At 44.4% G+C, this 17,637-nt stretch overlaps 1 protein-coding gene across 1 annotated transcript; it reads left to right on the forward strand.

The window, feature by feature from the left end:
• The first annotated feature begins 3,611 nt into the window (after window positions 1-3,611).
• Window positions 3,612-17,611, forward strand: ercc4 (excision repair cross-complementation group 4). Its single transcript, XM_080872488.1, has 10 exons — window positions 3,612-3,915; window positions 5,478-5,658; window positions 12,298-12,493; window positions 12,605-12,812; window positions 13,378-13,558; window positions 13,670-13,801; window positions 13,917-14,021; window positions 15,285-15,951; window positions 16,043-16,155; window positions 16,270-17,611. The coding sequence occupies exons 1-10, from the start codon at window positions 3,739-3,741 to the stop codon at window positions 17,007-17,009; spliced, it is 2,700 nt and encodes an 899-aa protein (XP_080728614.1). The 5' UTR covers window positions 3,612-3,738; the 3' UTR covers window positions 17,010-17,611.
• Window positions 17,612-17,637: the final 26 nt, after the last annotated feature.

Raw genomic sequence — 17,637 nt, forward strand, 5'->3', positions numbered from 1 at the left:
GGGCAGTTTGTGTAATTGGAATAACTAGCTCATTAGCATGTGAAATAAAGATTCTACTGCAGTCAAAAGATCTCATTTATTTGAAAGACTGGTGATCAAAAAATGTAACACTATGCAATGTGGTGAATTAGCAAAAATACCTGCAAACCTATAAAACCAACATCAAAATTAAGTAAATGGTTAATAACACATTATGATGTAAATATGCAGCTAGCCTAGCTTCATTATTAGGTTTTTAAAACATTGAATTTATATACTTGATGCTGAATATAGCAGGCTACTGTTGGTATATTGTTGCCTAAATTTATAAATACTATCAACATTCTTTTAAGTTCACATAATGTGCTGGCTAGAATTGATTAAGATTTTAATAAAAATACGTAAATTAACGAATACGCTACCAGTTAGCTTAGCAGCAAGCTAACAGGCAGTTGTTTGTAAGGCCCTGAGGCTATTATAGTTAGCTAAATACACTACTACTAGCTAACATTAACTATGCCGTTCAATTCAAGACACCATTGTAGTTAAACAATGAGAATGTTGCACTTTCAGTTTACCCATTGTGTCATACATTGATAATTTGTTATTCAATTTCACAGCTAGGTTGAAGGTCTACAGACTAAACTGCAATGTGAATGGAATTCAAATCCAAAATAATCCTAAGTAAAAATGTACACTCACTGGCCACTTTGATAGACATGGTTAAGATGACCTGCTAAAGTTCAAACTGAGCTTCAGAATGGAAAAGAAAGGTGATTTAAGTGGCTTTGAATGTGGCACGGTTGGTGGTGCAGGTGGGTTGATCTGCGCATTTCAGAAATCAATCTAGTGGGATTTTTACCACAAAAAAATTTCTGTGGTTCACAGAGAATTATCTGAAAAAGAGAAAATACCCACTGAGATCTGGGCTGAAATGTCTTGTTGATGTCAGAGGTCAGAGGTTCAAGCTGTGCCCTATTTAGCAGAGCATAGCAGCTCCGTCACTTTCAAATTTAAATGATGAAAAAACCTGCAGAGTGTACTAGCTGGTGGAGGAGGCCGCCTACTGGCAATATGTCTAGGAGTGAAAACAACTGATGCGGGCCATTTAATAGGCTTCTAACATTCAAAACAGGTGCAAGAGCTCAGTTTCTGTTCAAAGCACAAACCTTCCCGGCAGCATTACTCTGTCCATGCAGCACAGGCTGAATGCTGTGTCCCCTTCTAGCACCAAAGATACCTGTGATGTTGGCTGGACTGCTGCAGCTCCCGATTTAATATTTTTCTCTCTCTACACAACATCTTCTTAGCCTTCAGTTTGAGAGAAATGTCAGCATTAGATTATATGTACAGACTACTAATAGACCTTGAGGTACAGACAGACTGTCATATACTTGCAGAGTGTGGTTTATGAATGGAATAGAAATTGTTACATTCACATCCAGTCTTGAGGAAAGGTTTTTAATAAGATTTTGGAAGTGTAATGATTCAATTCTATTAAACACAACAGCTTTGGTGGGGTTAGCAATAATGTAAGAGGTACTCTATACATGTAGCTATGGGTAAACTATGAAAAACATTAAATAATTATTTTCAAAAACCTGTAATTACACTTTTTCTGCATCTGTGATTAACTCTTTATTCTGCACGAACTCCAGACTTTTAGATAGTTGGCAGCAATGTCAATTTTTAAAGTAAACACTTTATTTTCTGCATTCTGGTGAAATTTGATGTGCAAATCTGTGTTTTTGTTTCACAGCTTGTGGCAGAAATATCCTTGTGTAAATACAAAATTCAGGCACAAGGTTAGAATTTCAAATGTAACCGCACATAATGCAGTAAGTTTTTCAGGCATACTGTTCTGCTTTCCAATATGCATTACTCTGAATTTATCGATTTAGCTGCTGAACCGACAAACACAGGACTGATGTACTGAGGCGCTCTTTTGTGTCTTTTGTTAGAGCAAGAAAACAGTTTCTATGCTGCGTATTTATTTAGAAGTCCTAATCATACTAGACAGCGGGTCTGTTTTCTAGTATGATTTTGAAGAATCACATACATATATGACTGTAGTAAATGGTAAATGGTAAATGGCCTGTATTTATATAGCGCTTTACTAGTCCCTAAGGACCCCAAAGCGCTTTACATATCCAGTCATCCACCCATTCACGCACACATTCACACACTGGTGATAGCAAGCTACATTGTAGCCACAGCCACCCTGGGGCGCACTGACAGAGGCGAGGCTGCCGGACACTGGCGCCACCGGGCCCTCTGACCACCACCAGTAGGCAACGGGTGAAGTGTCTTGCCCAAGGACACAACCTCCCAACTCTTGAGCCACGATCGCCCCACAGTGTACTGACTGATAACATATCGTACCTAAAGATGTGTCTACAAATTATTGAACAATTTCGGAATAACAGTGCACAACATAAAATAAAAAGACCTTGAATATCTCATCATTGACTGTACATAATATGTACAAAAGAGGACAAGAGAGAAGGCGAAACATTATTGTATGCCTGTGATCTTCAGGCTTATCAGTGTGCATCTCTGATAGTGCAGTGGTGCATTGGTGCCTGCGGAAGTGTCAAGACAATGCTATTATTATGATTTGAACCTATGTTTAAGTAGAATCAGTTTATATTCAGTAAAAAGTTGTTATTGGTGAAAATTTTGAGAAGCACTGACTAAGATCATATCACTCATCCTTTACTTACCAACACCATTAATACCATCCTTTAGTGAACGTGGGTTTTAATTAGTGCTCAGTTAATGTTTGCAACAGCTCTTTATCGTTCATTTATTCAAAATCTGAATATTGGAAGATATTCTGTTTCCTGATGGAAAAGACAGAGAGTTAACAAACATGTAAGTTTTCTGCTTAAGCTTATAAATAACTTAACCTTATCATTAATCAAATACAACAGAACAGAGGAGAAAGAAAGAAAAGACCTGCAGAGATAATTCACAACAACTCCCTCGGAGTAGGTACATCGCAGCGTGAAAATCAAGGTGGCTAAATTAAAGCCTGAAGTCTCACAGGTATAAATGAGTATGTCTCCCTGAGTATAGCGGTGGTTGGCTTAGTATTATCATGTGGGCAAAGATCCTTTTTGGTCCCCTCTGCCTTCTCCTTAACAGAGACATGAGAGCTGGCACAACAGAGCTTTTTAAAGCCCATCCACCAGGTTTTGTTATGTAAGCACATTGCAGCTCTGTGTATGTTAGTCGATTACAGGAATAATCAACCGCCAAATGCATTACAACTGCCACTAAAACAGCAATTGGTGATGACCAACACAAAAAAGCCAGACATTTTTTGCTTTATGTAGACTAATAAATAAGTTTAAATCTATGTGCTACATGTGCCAAACATCATGATATGTTTACCGAGAGCGAGAGAGAGTTATCCCCATAAAAACTTGCATTTAGACATGTAAATACTTTTGTGCAAATTGGTACTTAACTCTAAATCACACTGAGAGTCTCTCTGAACGGTCATCACTGCCTTTTTTATTGCATCACATTATCCTGATGATACCTGCTATAAACCTCCCTTTCACTAGATGGCGCTCTTGCCCGTAAACGTCACGCTTGCACTGACGTTTGTTTCCGCCTCACCGGAAATGCTGCTTCAAAACACTTCAATGGCTGTCTTGCAGTGACTTCGACCGCTTTGGGCAAATAGTTAGCTCTGAAAGTCGGGGATAATTTACTTACCTCCGCGCTTTGGGGACATTTTTAAGCTCAGACATGGCGGGGCCGCTGCTGGAGTTTGAGACCGAGATGTTCCTGAGTCTCTTCGGCAGTGACGGGCTGCTAGTAACGGCTGAAGGCTTGGGGATAGACCGAATCCTACTGCAGTTCTTGCGGGTTTACTCGGAACCGGGCAGCCTGGTTCTTCTGCTCAACACAACCACACCAGAACAGGTTAGGAGAGGCTGGATTAGCTAGAGGCACAGCTCATATGATTATCTCACACTTTACCCGGTGCGAGGTGATGTGCCCCAGCAAACTGACTTAACAGTGCCTTAACATAAACCATACATTTAAAAAAAAAAATAAAAAGAAAGAAAGTGTTAGAAGTTAGAATTTGGAAGGGGCCACTTTTTTTGTCCATAGACATGGTGGCTAAAATAGATGAAGATAAAAGAGATGTGCACCTGCTAACAATTTTGGCGCCATCTCGGTTTCATACATTATTTCAGATGAAATTGTTGATACATTTTTTGATATATAAAGAATTTATTATAGTTTATTATTTTCATCTGAAAGTTGTTATAGAATCCCCTCTGTGATGGAGCTCGTCTAAGAAAGATAATTTTAATAACAGTAACGTTAACTGCATGAGGAAGTCAGTAGTATCGTGCATGAGGACAGCGAGAAAGCAGTGAGATGTGAAAACCCCGTCTTTTTTATTGCAATGGTGATGGACAGATTGACAGATGAAGTCAGGCTGGAGTGTCTTTGGACATACGACATTACGATCTGTAGTGGGAGCAGGTGGAAGAAAGTCTGGAGAGGAGATGAAGTAAAGACAGAATATATGTGTGTGAATGAGAGGGAGACGGGTGTAGCAATGACGCTGCAAGGATTAGAGGTAGTGAATGTGGATGACTTTGAATACCTGGGGTTGACCATTTAAAGCAACTGATGGTGAAGCAGAGAGTGTCAGGGTGATTTGTGACAGAAGGATAACCGCAGGAGTGTCAGGGAGGGTATGCAAGGTGGTAGTCAGACCTGCTATGATTTGTGGTTTGGAGATGGGGCACTGACAAGAACACAGGAGGCCGAGCTAGAGGTGGCAGAGATGAAGATGCTCTGATTTTTATTGGGAGTGATGAAGATGGACAGGTTTCGAAATGAGTACTTCAGCAGTTTGGGTTAGAAATTTAGAAGGGAAAGGTTGAAAGAGTTTGGACATGTGCAGAGGAGTGGTTATACTGGACAAAAGATGTTGAATATAGAGCTGGAGGCAGGAGGAAAAGACGAAGACGTCAGAGGAGGTTCATGGGTGTAGTGAAGGAGGACATGGAGAGGGCTTGCGTGACAGGAGAATGTTGGGGATAGGGTGAGATGGAGGCACATGATCCTCCCGAAAAGGAACAGCTGAAACAGGAAGTATTGCATTTTAAAACACACAATTACAAAGTGGTTCAGTTGGTATAAAACCACACATTAAAGATAGAAGTGTAAATGTCCTTACATCAGTTACTACATAAACACTTGCATACACACATTAGAAGAACAGGAGCCAAAAATAATGGGTGAAAGACTAAGGAATAATTATTCTGTAAAAAACTTATTCAGCCAACCTGACAGGCTGAGGACTACAACCTCAGAAGCGTGATCGCCTCATTATTAAAATAAGAGTTAGAAGACCCTTTTCAGATAATCAGAGAGGCTGACCGCTGAGCTTTACCTCATGTTTGTGTGGAACATAGCGTACAGCTTTAACCAAAAGCTTGCTTCTTTTCATCCTGTCTTCTCAGGAATATTTCACAGAGCAGCTGCGAGTGGAGGGTGTGACCCACCTGCCCAGGACGGTGACCACTGATGTCCAGAGCACTGAGCGTTACAATGTTTACACCGAGGGAGGGGTGCTGTTTGTCACCAGCAGAATCCTGGTGGTGGACTTCCTCACGGACCGCATCCCTGCTCATCTAATAACAGGTCAGACTTGTACATAGCTAAATTCATATGAGAACATTTTATTCAGAATCAGAATACTTTATTGATCCCTGGGGGAAATTATTTTTTGTTACAGTGCTCCATTTTAAACCAACATTAAGACAAGACAGACAATACGCTAACTAAGAATAGTACAATATATACATATATATACATACATACATACATAAGTCACTTATAAATAAATAGTTGGAAAAGAAACATGTGTAGTTGTAGCAGCAAACAGTGTGTTAAGTGGATGCGTTGTACAGGGAGATGGCCACAGGCAGGAATGATTTCCTGTGTCGTTCAGTGGTGCTTTTTGGTAATCTCAGTCTCTCACTGAACGTGCTCCTGTGACTGACCAACATGTCATGGAGTGGGTGGGAGGTGTTATCCAACATTGTCTTTATCTTGGACAGTATCCGCCTCTCCGACACCACCTTGAGGGAGTCCAGCTCCATCCCCACAACATTGCTGGCCTTACGGATCAGTTTATTAAGTCTGTTGGCATCTGCGACCCTCAGCCTGCTCCCCCAGCATGCAACAGCATAGAGGATCGCACTGGCCACAACAGACTCATAGAAAATCCTCAGCATTTTCTGGCAGATGTTGAAGGACCTCAGTCGCCTCAAAAAATAGAGACGACTCTGGCCCTTCCTGTAAAGTGCTGTGGTGTTTTTAGCCCAGTCCAGTTTATTGTCAATGTGTACTCCAAGGTATTTATAGTCCTCCACAATGTCAACACTGACCCCCTGGATTGAAACAGGGGTCAAGTGTTTCCTGGTCTTCCTGAAGTCCACGATCAGTTCCTTGGTCTTTGCCACATTGAGCTGCAGATGATTCTGCTCACACCACGTGACAAAGGAGTCGACCACAGCCCGGTACTCTGTCTCATCATCCCTGCTGATGCATCCAACCACCGCAGAGTCATCAGAAAACTTCTGAAGATGGCAGGTCTCTGTGCAGTGGCTGAAGTCTGTGGTGTAGAGGGTGAAGAGGAAGGGGGAGAGGACAGTCCCCTGTGGTGCCCCTGTGTTGCTAATCACCTTGTCAGACACACACTGTGGGAGACGTACATATTGTGGTCTTCCTGTCAGGTAATCAACAATCCAGGACACCAGAGAAGCATCCACCTGCATCGCTGCTAACTTATCACCCAGGAGGGTCGGCCTGATGGTGTTGAAAGCACTGGAAAAGTCAAAAAACATGACCCTCACAGTGCTCGCCGGCTGGTCCAGATGGGTGTAGACACAATTGAGCAGGTAGATGATGGCGTCCTCAGTTCCGAGACGAGGCTGATAAGCGAACTGAAGGGGATCCAGATGTGGTCTTACTATGGGTCGCAGCTGGTCCAGGATGAGCCTTTCCAGGGTCTTCATGATGTGGGAGGTCAGTGCCACGGGCCTGTAATCCTGGGGGCCACTGGGACGAGGCGTCTTTGGTACAGGGACGAGGCATGATGTCTTCCACATCACCGGGACCCTCTGCAGACTCAGACTCAGCATAAACAGTTTATGAAAGACTCCACACAGCTGGGGGGCACAGGCCTTGAGGACAAGGGGACTCACTCCGTCTGGTCCAGCAGACTTGCCTGAGTGAAGTCTCCTCATTTGTATCTCAACCTGGTATTGAGTGAAGGTGATGGGTGGGGGAGGGGTGTCAGGAATCTCACAGGAGGCAACATGTGAAGAGAGAGGCTGGCACAGTGGTGTGGCTCTGGATTCCAGGCTGACTGCAGGTGAGGTTGTGGGGGTGGGAGCAGACACTGTGGTGTCGAATCTATTGAAAAACAGATTCAACTCGTCGGCTCTATTCTCACCTCCCTCAGCTCCCCTGCTGTTGGTTGGCCTGAATCCAGTGATGGTCTTCATGCCCCTCCACACCTCTCTCATGCTGTTCTGCTGGAGTTTCCACTCCAGCTTCCTCCTGTAATTGTCCTTAGCCTCTCTGATCTTGTCCTTTAGTAACACCTGGATCTTCCTCACCTCCTCTTTGTTGCCCCCTCTGAAAGCCCTCTTCTTGTTGTTGAGGAGGGCTTTGATGTCCTTAGTCACCCACGGCTTGTTATTTGGGTAACAATGAACAGTCTGAGCTGGAACAATGGAGTCGGTGCAGAAAGTTATGTAGCCTGTGATACACTCAGTAAGCCCATTGATGTCCTCGGCGTGAGGCTCACAGAGTGTTTCCCAGTCGGTCACCTCGAAACAGCCCTGTAGTTCCGCTATTGCCTCCTCTGACCACCTCCTAACAGTCCTGGTGGTCACAGGTTCCCTCCTCACAATTGGCACATAGCGGGGGGTGAGGTGAATCAGGTTATGATCTGACCTACCAAGTGGGGGGAGGGAGGAGGAGCTGTATGCATCCTTGACGTTAGCATACAGTAAGTCTAAAGTTTTCTCTCCCCTGGTGGGACAGTCCACATATTGTTTGAATGTTGGTAGTGTATTGTCCAGTGATACATGGTTGAAGTCACCCGAGATCACAATAAAGGCACTCGGGTGCTGAGTCTGTAGCCGAGCTATGGCAGAGTGGATAGTGTCACATGCAGCTGTGGGGTTAGCAGAGGGGGGAACATAGACAGCCACCAAGATGACGTGAGAGAATTCCCTGGGTAAATAATACGGCCTGAGTCCAACAGCACACAGTTCAGTGTCCGGGCAACAAATCCTTTCTTTGATTGTTATGTTGGCAGGGTTACACCACCGGTTGTTAACTAAAACAGCAATTCACAGCCGTATTTATCACTAGCAGTCCAAATTGGATTGCAATACTTGTTTGAGTACTTGTAGTTGCAACATATGGTTATGCATTTGAGTTATCAGTAAAATTCAGTGGCAGCATGTTGACTGAATGACATATAGTTAAACTAAACTCCTTCATGCAAAGGTTAGTCACTCCTAACAGCTAACTTTGGCCTTTCCCATGTAATGTTTTCTTGCATGCTGCTTTGTTACTTCGCAGCTGTTGCAGTCTTATGAGTTTCATGATGTCATTCAGCTCATTTGAGTTTCTTGCACTATTGTGGACTGCATTTGGCAACTGTAGTCTTGGTTCTGCTCCGCAGAGTCACTCTGAGCAGGTAGAGAATAGGCTGCAGTCTAAGGCTGGGAAGTTGGAGTCCATTCACAGGATGTGGAAGTTGGTGGACAGACAGCTGATGTCGTTATTGTGACGCAGTGTATTATTGTTATACTGTCAAGTATTTATAGTATTATTTCTTAACTGCTGAAAAAGTTTGAAAACATGCTCTGGCATACACATCCACCTCTTACTACTGCCACAGTTACAATCAATTTCTGTGGGAAAATAATAAGAGAAATATTTTATTTATCTCTATGTGGGTAAGTTATTGTGTTACAGTGCCACAAATATGACAAAAACAACTTATCTCCAAAAAATAAATATGGCTCTTAAAGGGAAAAAAAATTACACTTAAAAATGAGTGCAGTTAAAGCGAACAGCTTAATCAGAAATCGAAATGTGATACAGTAAGGAGATTAAACAGGTGTTGTGGTTTAAGTAGATAAAGATTTTCTGTATCTGTCTTTATGGCAGATGTTAGAGAACGCCTTCATCTACATCCGCATTTCACTATATCTACAGTCACTAGGATGACCTCTGTGTGAGCTAAAGGAGGAATCCAAACAGTGTTTTGATCTAAACTGGATTCAGACAACAACAACGATGTTGTTTGAATGATATGGATGCACTCCAGCAATGGATGACATCACTTTTCTATCACAACTTGTGCAGTCCCTTCACGTTTCTTCTTACCTGTCAGAGTCTCTACCTAAACCAGTGGTTCCCAAACTTTTTTTGCTGGGCCCCCCTTTGTTTTACAAGAAAAATGTTCAATGAGATGAATTGCAGAATGGCAGATAGAGACAAAATACTGTTACTGTTAATCTGACTATCTTCAGGTTTTACACGCTTACATAGACACAAGCCCGGAGGAGCGAACAAAATCTACCGCCTTGCCAGCAGCCGCCATCGAGCAACACAGGATATTGGCCAGGTCAAACACATCAAGGATGCCAACCATCAAACCCTCCGCGACCCGCCCGCCATCCTCAATCGCTGGAGCGAGTATTTCTCCGATATCTGCAACGTGGAGTTCCCTCACCAGCCAATCCACAGTGCCCCGCCCGTCCCAGGACCTGTCCCGCCAATCACCATCAAGGCAGTGGAAACAGCCGTTAAAAATATGAAGAATGGCAAAGCGACCGGACCAGACGACATACCAGCCGAAGTCTGGAAGCTGCTCGGGCGCCAAGGCGCCTTAGTCCTCGCCAGCCTGTTCAATAGCATCATCAGAGACGGGACCGTCCCAGCAGCCTGGTCAACCAGCATAACGGTGCCCATCTGGAAAGGGAAAGGCGATGTGGCTGAATGCTCTAACTACCGCCCGATCCGACTCCTAAGCCATACCATGAAGGTTTTCGAACGGATCATCGACGCCAGGATGCGAGAAATCGTCAACTTAACGCCCAACCAATGTGGCTTCATCAGGGGGCGTGGCACGACGGACGCCATCCATGCTGCCCGCCTGCTTTTGGAGAAGCACCGAGAGAAGTCCAAGACCATCCACATGGCCTTCCTCGACTTGGAAAAGGCATTTGACCGTGTCCCACACTCATCTGGCACTCCCTGCGATCACATGGAGTTCCTGAAGCCTACGTCAACTGGACAAAGCTCCTCTACCGACAAGTCACCAGCGTGGTCAGAAGCCCAGTGGGAACATCGCCGCCCTTTAACATCAATGTGGGCGTCCATCAAGGCTCGGCACTCTCCCCGCTGCTCTTCATCCTTTGCATGGACACTGCGACGGCGGATCTCCAGTCACCCCATCCCTGGACACTTCTCTACGCCGACGATGTCTTCCTGGCCGATGAATCGCGAATAGAACTGCAATACCAAACGCAGCAGTGGAAGACTCGCCTAGCTGACTTCGGCCTGAGGCTCAACACCAACAAGACCGAATACTTAGAGGCTGGCCCCCAGACCGACGGCACGATCAGCGTCGATGGAGAAGATCTGGCGAAAGTACCTCATTTCAAATACCTCGGATCGATGATCAGCAATGACGGCGATATCCTACTAGATGTACGAGCCAGGATCAACGCAGCGTGGATGAAATGGCGCCAAGTCACCGGCGTCCTGTGTGACCGAAGAATGCCCAATCGCCTCAAGTCAAAGATCTACAAGAGTGTAGTGCGCCCCGTCGCCCTCTATGGATCCGAGTGCTGGCCAGCCACCGCAAAGCACGAACAAGCCCTTCACACGATGGAAATGCGGATGCTGTGATGGTGCCTAGGCCTGACACGATGGGACCACGTCATGAACACCGACATTAGAAAGAGGATGGGAATCGCGCCAATCACAGATAAGATGCAAGAAGCGAGGCTGCGGTGGTACGGACATGTGGTACGGAGCGATGAGAACTCAGTGGTGAGAACAGCACTGCGGCTCAGCCCCCAAGGACGTCGACCTAGAGGCAGACCAAAGCGGAGATGGATGGACCGAATCAAGGACGACGTGAAGAAGATCGAAGCCGATCTGACCGACGCCCTTGACCGACCCAAGTGGAGACGACTTTGCAGAAAAGCGGACCCTGCAACCGAGCGGGAAAAACGCTAGGAGGAAGACATAGACACAAGCAGTTGCTGTCCCTCCATTTAGAAAGGCAGAGGCGTCACGGTGTAATTATTTTATGTGTTGTTGTTTTTTTCCCTGTGTAATAATATTCAACATTGCTGTCAATACATTTTTCAAAAAATGCCTCTCTGTGCAAAATGGGTTTAAAAACATAAACAACTGTGGGGAAACAAATCGTGGCAGGATCAGCCTGATATTATTTGTATCCCGCTGTAACTTTACTGTATAAAGAGCTAACATCTCCAAAATGTCTGGAGTAGTTAGTCATTACAAGAAGTGTTTGTGAACTAAAAATCAAGAATGTGGGATACTGTTTGTCGGTGATTTGGAGAGCCCAGCGCTTGCTCCTGATGCAAGGGAAGCTAATTCTGTCGCAGAGATCTACCTCGGCACTTGTGCAGGTGAAGCCAAAGGGAAGATATGCTTCACCATGTTTTCTAGTATTTGGCTTGGAATGAAGTTTGTTTGGAAACATATTTGGCGATGCTTCATCTCCTGCTTTGCGTTTGTGTGGGAACCCCGTCAAAAACCTGTCAATGATGTTAGCATTCTTTTTTTTTTTTTTTTCTTTTCATACCGCGCCCCCCCTGCAATGGCCCAGCATATCCAGGAAGTGAGAGCGGTAACAGCTCAATGCAATCCTGCTTAAAGTGCATCTAACTACACAGTCATTCAGCTCCCTCCCCCTCTGGTGAACCACTCATTTGCTGGAACAGCTCCAGCACTGAAACACTGTTGTTTGCTCTGTAGCTGCTCCAGGATTACAGGCCTCACTCAGTAGAACAGTCAGCTCCATTAGTTGGTCTGTGAAGAAAACCAACTTGGAAAACTTGACTTTAGCCATTTCAGTTTTGCATAAACCACAATGAGCACGAAAAATCAAACTTATCAGGTGACAAAGTCACAAAAAATCAAACAACAAACAGCCAGCTGATATATTATTCAGGCTCTACCTTCACTGTCTATTTGTTCCGCTCCCTTTAGGCATTCTGGTTTATCGTGCCCATAAAATCATTGAGTCATGCCAGGAGGCCTTCATCCTGCGACTGTTCAGACAAAAGAATAAGACAGGCTTCATTAAGGCCTTCACTGACAAGGCCACGGCTTTCTCCTCGGGCTTCTGCCAAGTGGAGCGTGTAATGAGAAACCTCTTTGTCAAGAAGCTCTACTTGTGGCCCAGGTACTGTCAAACTACTTCACTGTAGATGTTTTGTCTTGTGTATTTTGTTGTTGTAGTAACATTTATAATACTTCTTTTACTACTTTCTTTTTTTTTAACCTTTGCACTCAGGTTTCAAGCATCAGTGAACACAGCGCTGGACAGGCACAAACCAGAAGTGGTGGAGCTTCACGTGTCCTTAACTCCAGCTATGAGGGCCATCCAGAGCTCCATCCTGGACATCATGACCGCCTGTTTAAAGGAGCTGAAACGCTACAACCCCACTCTAGAGGCTGAGGACCTCTCACTGGAGAACACGCTGGGGAATTCTTTTGAAAAGGTTTCACAGTGTGTTACTAACATATACGACACATTTAAGCTGCCTTGACAAATTTTACCTCAGTGCGTGAAAACATTTTTGATTAAACTATTAAAGGAGGATTTTTTTGTTTTTTAAGAAGGCTTATGGTAATTGGACCGAGAAAAAAGCAGGTTGAGATGAGCCTCTTTAATTTGCATGTTAAATGTTATTACAGCGTTTATGAGAACCCAGTTTCTAAAAGAAAATTCAGGACACTGCAAAATGATTTGTAATCCATCTAAACCCTCTTAAATTTAAATTGAAAATAGTACAAATACAGTATGATCCCACAACTAATTAGGTCAATTGGCAACAGGTCAGTGGCATGATTGGATATGGAAAGAGCATCCGAGCGAGGCCGTGAGAGGTGAAGATGTTCACTGTTCTGTGAGGAACTGCGAGTTCTTTTATAATGAATGGTGCCGCGTGTGATGCTGAATAAGCTGGAGCACATCTGTGTGACTTCTCCTGCTAGAAGAGTTAGAAAAATACACCTCTGATTGTAGGTGAGTTCAATTGTATGCTTTGCCGTACTCCCATTCAGACTATCCGTCACTATCTGGACCCCTTGTGGCATCAGCTGGGAGCAAAGACCAAAGCACTGGTTCAGGATCTGAAGGTGCTGAGAGTCCTCCTGCTCTACCTAACCCAGTACGACTGCGTCACCTTCCTCAATCTCCTTGAGTCGTTGCACTCCAGCCAAAAGATCTTTGGCTCTAATTCGGGTAAACTACATTTATTTGACTGCCCTTAAATGCCAGATTGGAGGCCATTAAGAGTTTAAAATGTCTAAATTAATTGTAATTCTTTGCATTCAACCTCGCTCTTACCATCAGGTTGGCTCTTCCTGGACTCCAGTACATCCATGTTTGTGAACGCCAGGAGCAGAGTCTACCGTATTCCCGAGAGCAAAAAGAAACTTAAAGTGGGAGCAGAGGCAGAGAAACAGAAGCCATCCTCTGCCTCAGGTAACTGTGTAGTTGGCCAATCTCTGATACGGTGATATCAGAGTAGATATCCACAGAACTTGTCTGTGTATTCATGTTGGCATGACTAACTGCTCTGTCTGTGTGTGGGTTTCAGAGGTGAAGCGGGAGCTGGTGCTGGAGAGGAGCCCAAAGTGGGAGGCTCTGACTGAGGTCCTGGAGGAGATTGAGAGGGAGAACAAGAGCTCTCAGCATGAGCCAGGTTAGATCTCAGTGATGTTCAACTGTTACAATGTCATCATGAATGAGTCTGAAAATGATTTTCTATAATACGATCTGATTTTTATAAGTCATTTGTAAAGATCTAAAGATTTGTAAATTTTAGCTCACAGTTAAACTCCTCATTTGAAATCTAGACTGCCAAAAAAAGCAACACTTTGGAAACACATCAAAGCTCAATGGGGCAAAAAAATCATGCTCGAAATCTATACTGATACAGATTGGCTAATATGTTAAGAATGAAAGGATGCCATCGTTTGATGGAAATGTAAATTATCAGCCTACAGAGGGCTGAATTCAAACAAACCCTGAAAATCAAATGATGTTGCAGGCTAATGCAACTCAAAATAGTACTCAATAGTTTATATTGCCTCCACTTGCCAGTGGACCTGCCAATTCTGGTATTCTATGGCAAGTGCCAGGCAGTGACACGGAGCCCACTAAAGGGTGCCCTTAAGCTACATTTCGTAGCTCTGGCAGTTCTCCTCCTGTTTCTCCTTGCACAAAGGAGCAGATAATGGTCCTGCTGATGGGTTAAGGACCTTCTACGGCCCTGTCCAGCTCTCCTCCAGTAAGACTCCTGGAATCTCTTCCATGATCTTGAAACTGATTAACAACCCCCTCTGCTAATAAACTGAGCAGATCAATATCCCGGAAGTATAACTCACTCAGTGCTATATTAAAAAGTGTTCCTCTTATTTTTATTTATTTATTTATTTTTAGCAGCAAGAAAAGCATGAGCCACAGCTGGCATTTTACAAAGTCATCCTCGGGGTGGGCTGATTTGTCCTGCTTCACTGTGTTGTTGCTTTGAAGCTGCACAGTACTTGACAGTACACCTGTACACACTGAGGAAAAGTAGTCCACCAGAATTTGGGTCAATTGCAGAATATAGAGTAGGCCTCTTTATCCCCCGTGGACCCCCTGGCTTTCGAAGCAGGAAAATCTTTGGCCCCCGTGTTAGGATTCTGTGTGAGCTCACTTTAGGTGCACCAGTTCACGGCCTAAATATGCTGTCTTGGTGGCGTGGAAAGCACCTGTCAATATCCATATCTGTCATGTTATTTGTTATTTTATTATTACTTTAAATCAAAAAAGCTTCTCTTTTCATTGTCAATTTACATTAAAGTAGTTTTTAGTCTTTCAGGAGAATATTTTTTCCAAGTCCTTACATTTTTACATTACAATCTGACAATCTCTCTGTAAAGATCTATCTTTCTCTAACTGCCTTATGTTCCTCCCTCAGGTCGAGTCCTGATTTGTGCCAGTGACGACCGGACCTGTGCTCAGCTGCAGCAGTACATCAAGCACGGCTCCGACTGGCTGCTCAACCGGCTCTACCACCGCACGATTGGGAAACGGGACTCTGCTGCACTGGGCGCCTTAGAACTGGATTTGGAAAAAAAGGGAAAGGGTCCGGTCAGAAAAGGAACAAAGGGAAAGCAACCTGCGCAGAAAAAAAATGCAAAGACGACAAAAGGCAAAAGCAGACCGTCCTTGACTCTGACCCAGATGGTGGGGAAGGAGGAGACAGGCGAAGCGGCAGTCATGGGCAGCAGCGGAGATGAGGATGAACTGACGGATGAAGACGGAGGCGAGGAAGAGCAGCTCAAGCTAGACTTGCCATCAGATGCTTATTACGGCGTCCTGAAGGAACCGCTGACTGTCATTCACCCGCTGAAAGGCTGCACCGATCCCCACAGCTTGACCCGGGTTCTCCATGAGGTGGAGCCCAGCTTTGTGGTGCTTTATGATGCCGAGCTGAGTTTTGTGCGCCAGCTTGAGATCTACAAAGCTAACCGGCCTGGAAAGCAACTTAGGGTGTACTTCCTCATCTATGGTGGCTCGACCGAAGAACAGAAGTACCTGACAGCTCTGTCTAAGGAAAAGAAGGCTTTTGAACACCTCATCAGGTCAGAGCTGTTTCTCTCCCGTTAGCCACGTTAGGTGTATTTTGTTGAGGGTCATTTGCTCACCATTTCTTGTATTTGTGTTCTTGTTTAGGGAAAAAGCTACTATGGTGATCCCAGAGGAGAGAGAAGGGCGAGAAGACACCAACCTAGACCTTGCTAGGAATCTAGATCCCGCCAATGCCACCACCAACACCCGCAAAGCAGGCAAGTCTCTGTTGTTATGCATTTTTGATTTTTCTCTCCTTTGTGTGCTAAATCGTCTTCACTATGCATTGGACCAGTTTGTGTTTTTATATCCGTTTTCTGTCCAATAACCAGGTGGCCAGGAGCAGCCCACAGAGCCCTCACGAGTCATTGTGGACATGCGCGAGTTCCGGAGTGAGCTGCCATCCTTGCTCCACCGTCGCGGACTGGACATCGAGCCGGTCACCCTTGAAGTTGGCGACTACATTCTGACGCCGGACGCATGTGTCGAGCGCAAAAGCGTCAGCGACCTGATCGGCTCGCTTCAGAGCGGCCGCCTCTACACCCAGTGCCTCTCGATGACCCGCTACTACAAGAAACCTGTGCTGCTCATCGAGTTTGACCCAGCTAAGCCATTTTCCCTAACGGCCCGCTCGGATTTCCGTCACGAGATTTCATCAAATGATGTTTCTTCAAAGCTCACCTTGCTTACGTTACACTTCCCCCGGCTACGTATACTGTGGTGCCCCTCCCCGCACGCCACAGCCGAGCTCTTCCTGGAACTAAAGCGAGGCCAGCCCGAACCTGACGCCGCAGCAGCTCAGGCGGTAACGGCCGAGTCAGACACTGTGGCTGAATCGGCAGACCTCTACAATCCCGGACCTTATGACTTCCTGATGAAAATGCCTGGGGTCAACACAAAAAACTACAGGGCTCTTATAAAAAACGCAGACAGCTTGGCCGACTTAGCCAAAATCAGCCAGGACAAGTTAGGGGAAATACTCGGAAACGCTAACAATGCCAAGCTGCTGTACGAGTTCCTGCATAATGTAGTTAATGTCCCTGTGCCCATACAGAAGACCAAACAGACATGACGAGCAGACTATATGGATATAGGAAGATTTTGCCACTGTGATTAAATTATTGCAGTAAGAGTATTTGACATATTCGGATACAAAATCAACTTTTTAAAAAATGCAGATGTTACGTTTAGATACACAGTTTTTGTAAAACTGTGACTTTTATCGTTTTTCTGTTTTTATATTGTCGAAGAATAAAATCTGTCTTTTTATAATTAATAAAAAAAACTGTTATTTAACTTTTAAAAAAAATAAAATGCACTTAATTTATTTTAAGCAAACCTTTAACGTGATTTTTTTCTTCCTTTGAGAGGAATGATAGAGTGAATTGTTAGTAATAACATACTGTTACAGTGGGGGATGCTCATATTTAATACAGCAAACATTTATTTAAAATGATATCAGTATATGTACAAGTAACCCCTCTATGCTAAATGCTGTTGGCTCTGTGTCATGTGAGTGATCAGAACTCGGGGACATGACTCTTTGAGCACAGATGCCCCACCCAATAGTTTATACACTTTCTGCTTGTGAGGGGCAGGAATCAGAATAAAGCTGGTTTTCCACGACAATGGGGCCATTCTAAATCATGTACAGTGATAATTATCTTGTGCCCATGACTTGTTTATTAAAAAAATATCAC

Source organism: Rhamphochromis sp. 'chilingali', assembly GCF_963969265.1.
Source record: "Rhamphochromis sp. 'chilingali' genome assembly, chromosome: 22".
Classification (NCBI taxonomy): domain Eukaryota; kingdom Metazoa; phylum Chordata; class Actinopteri; order Cichliformes; family Cichlidae; genus Rhamphochromis; species Rhamphochromis sp. 'chilingali'.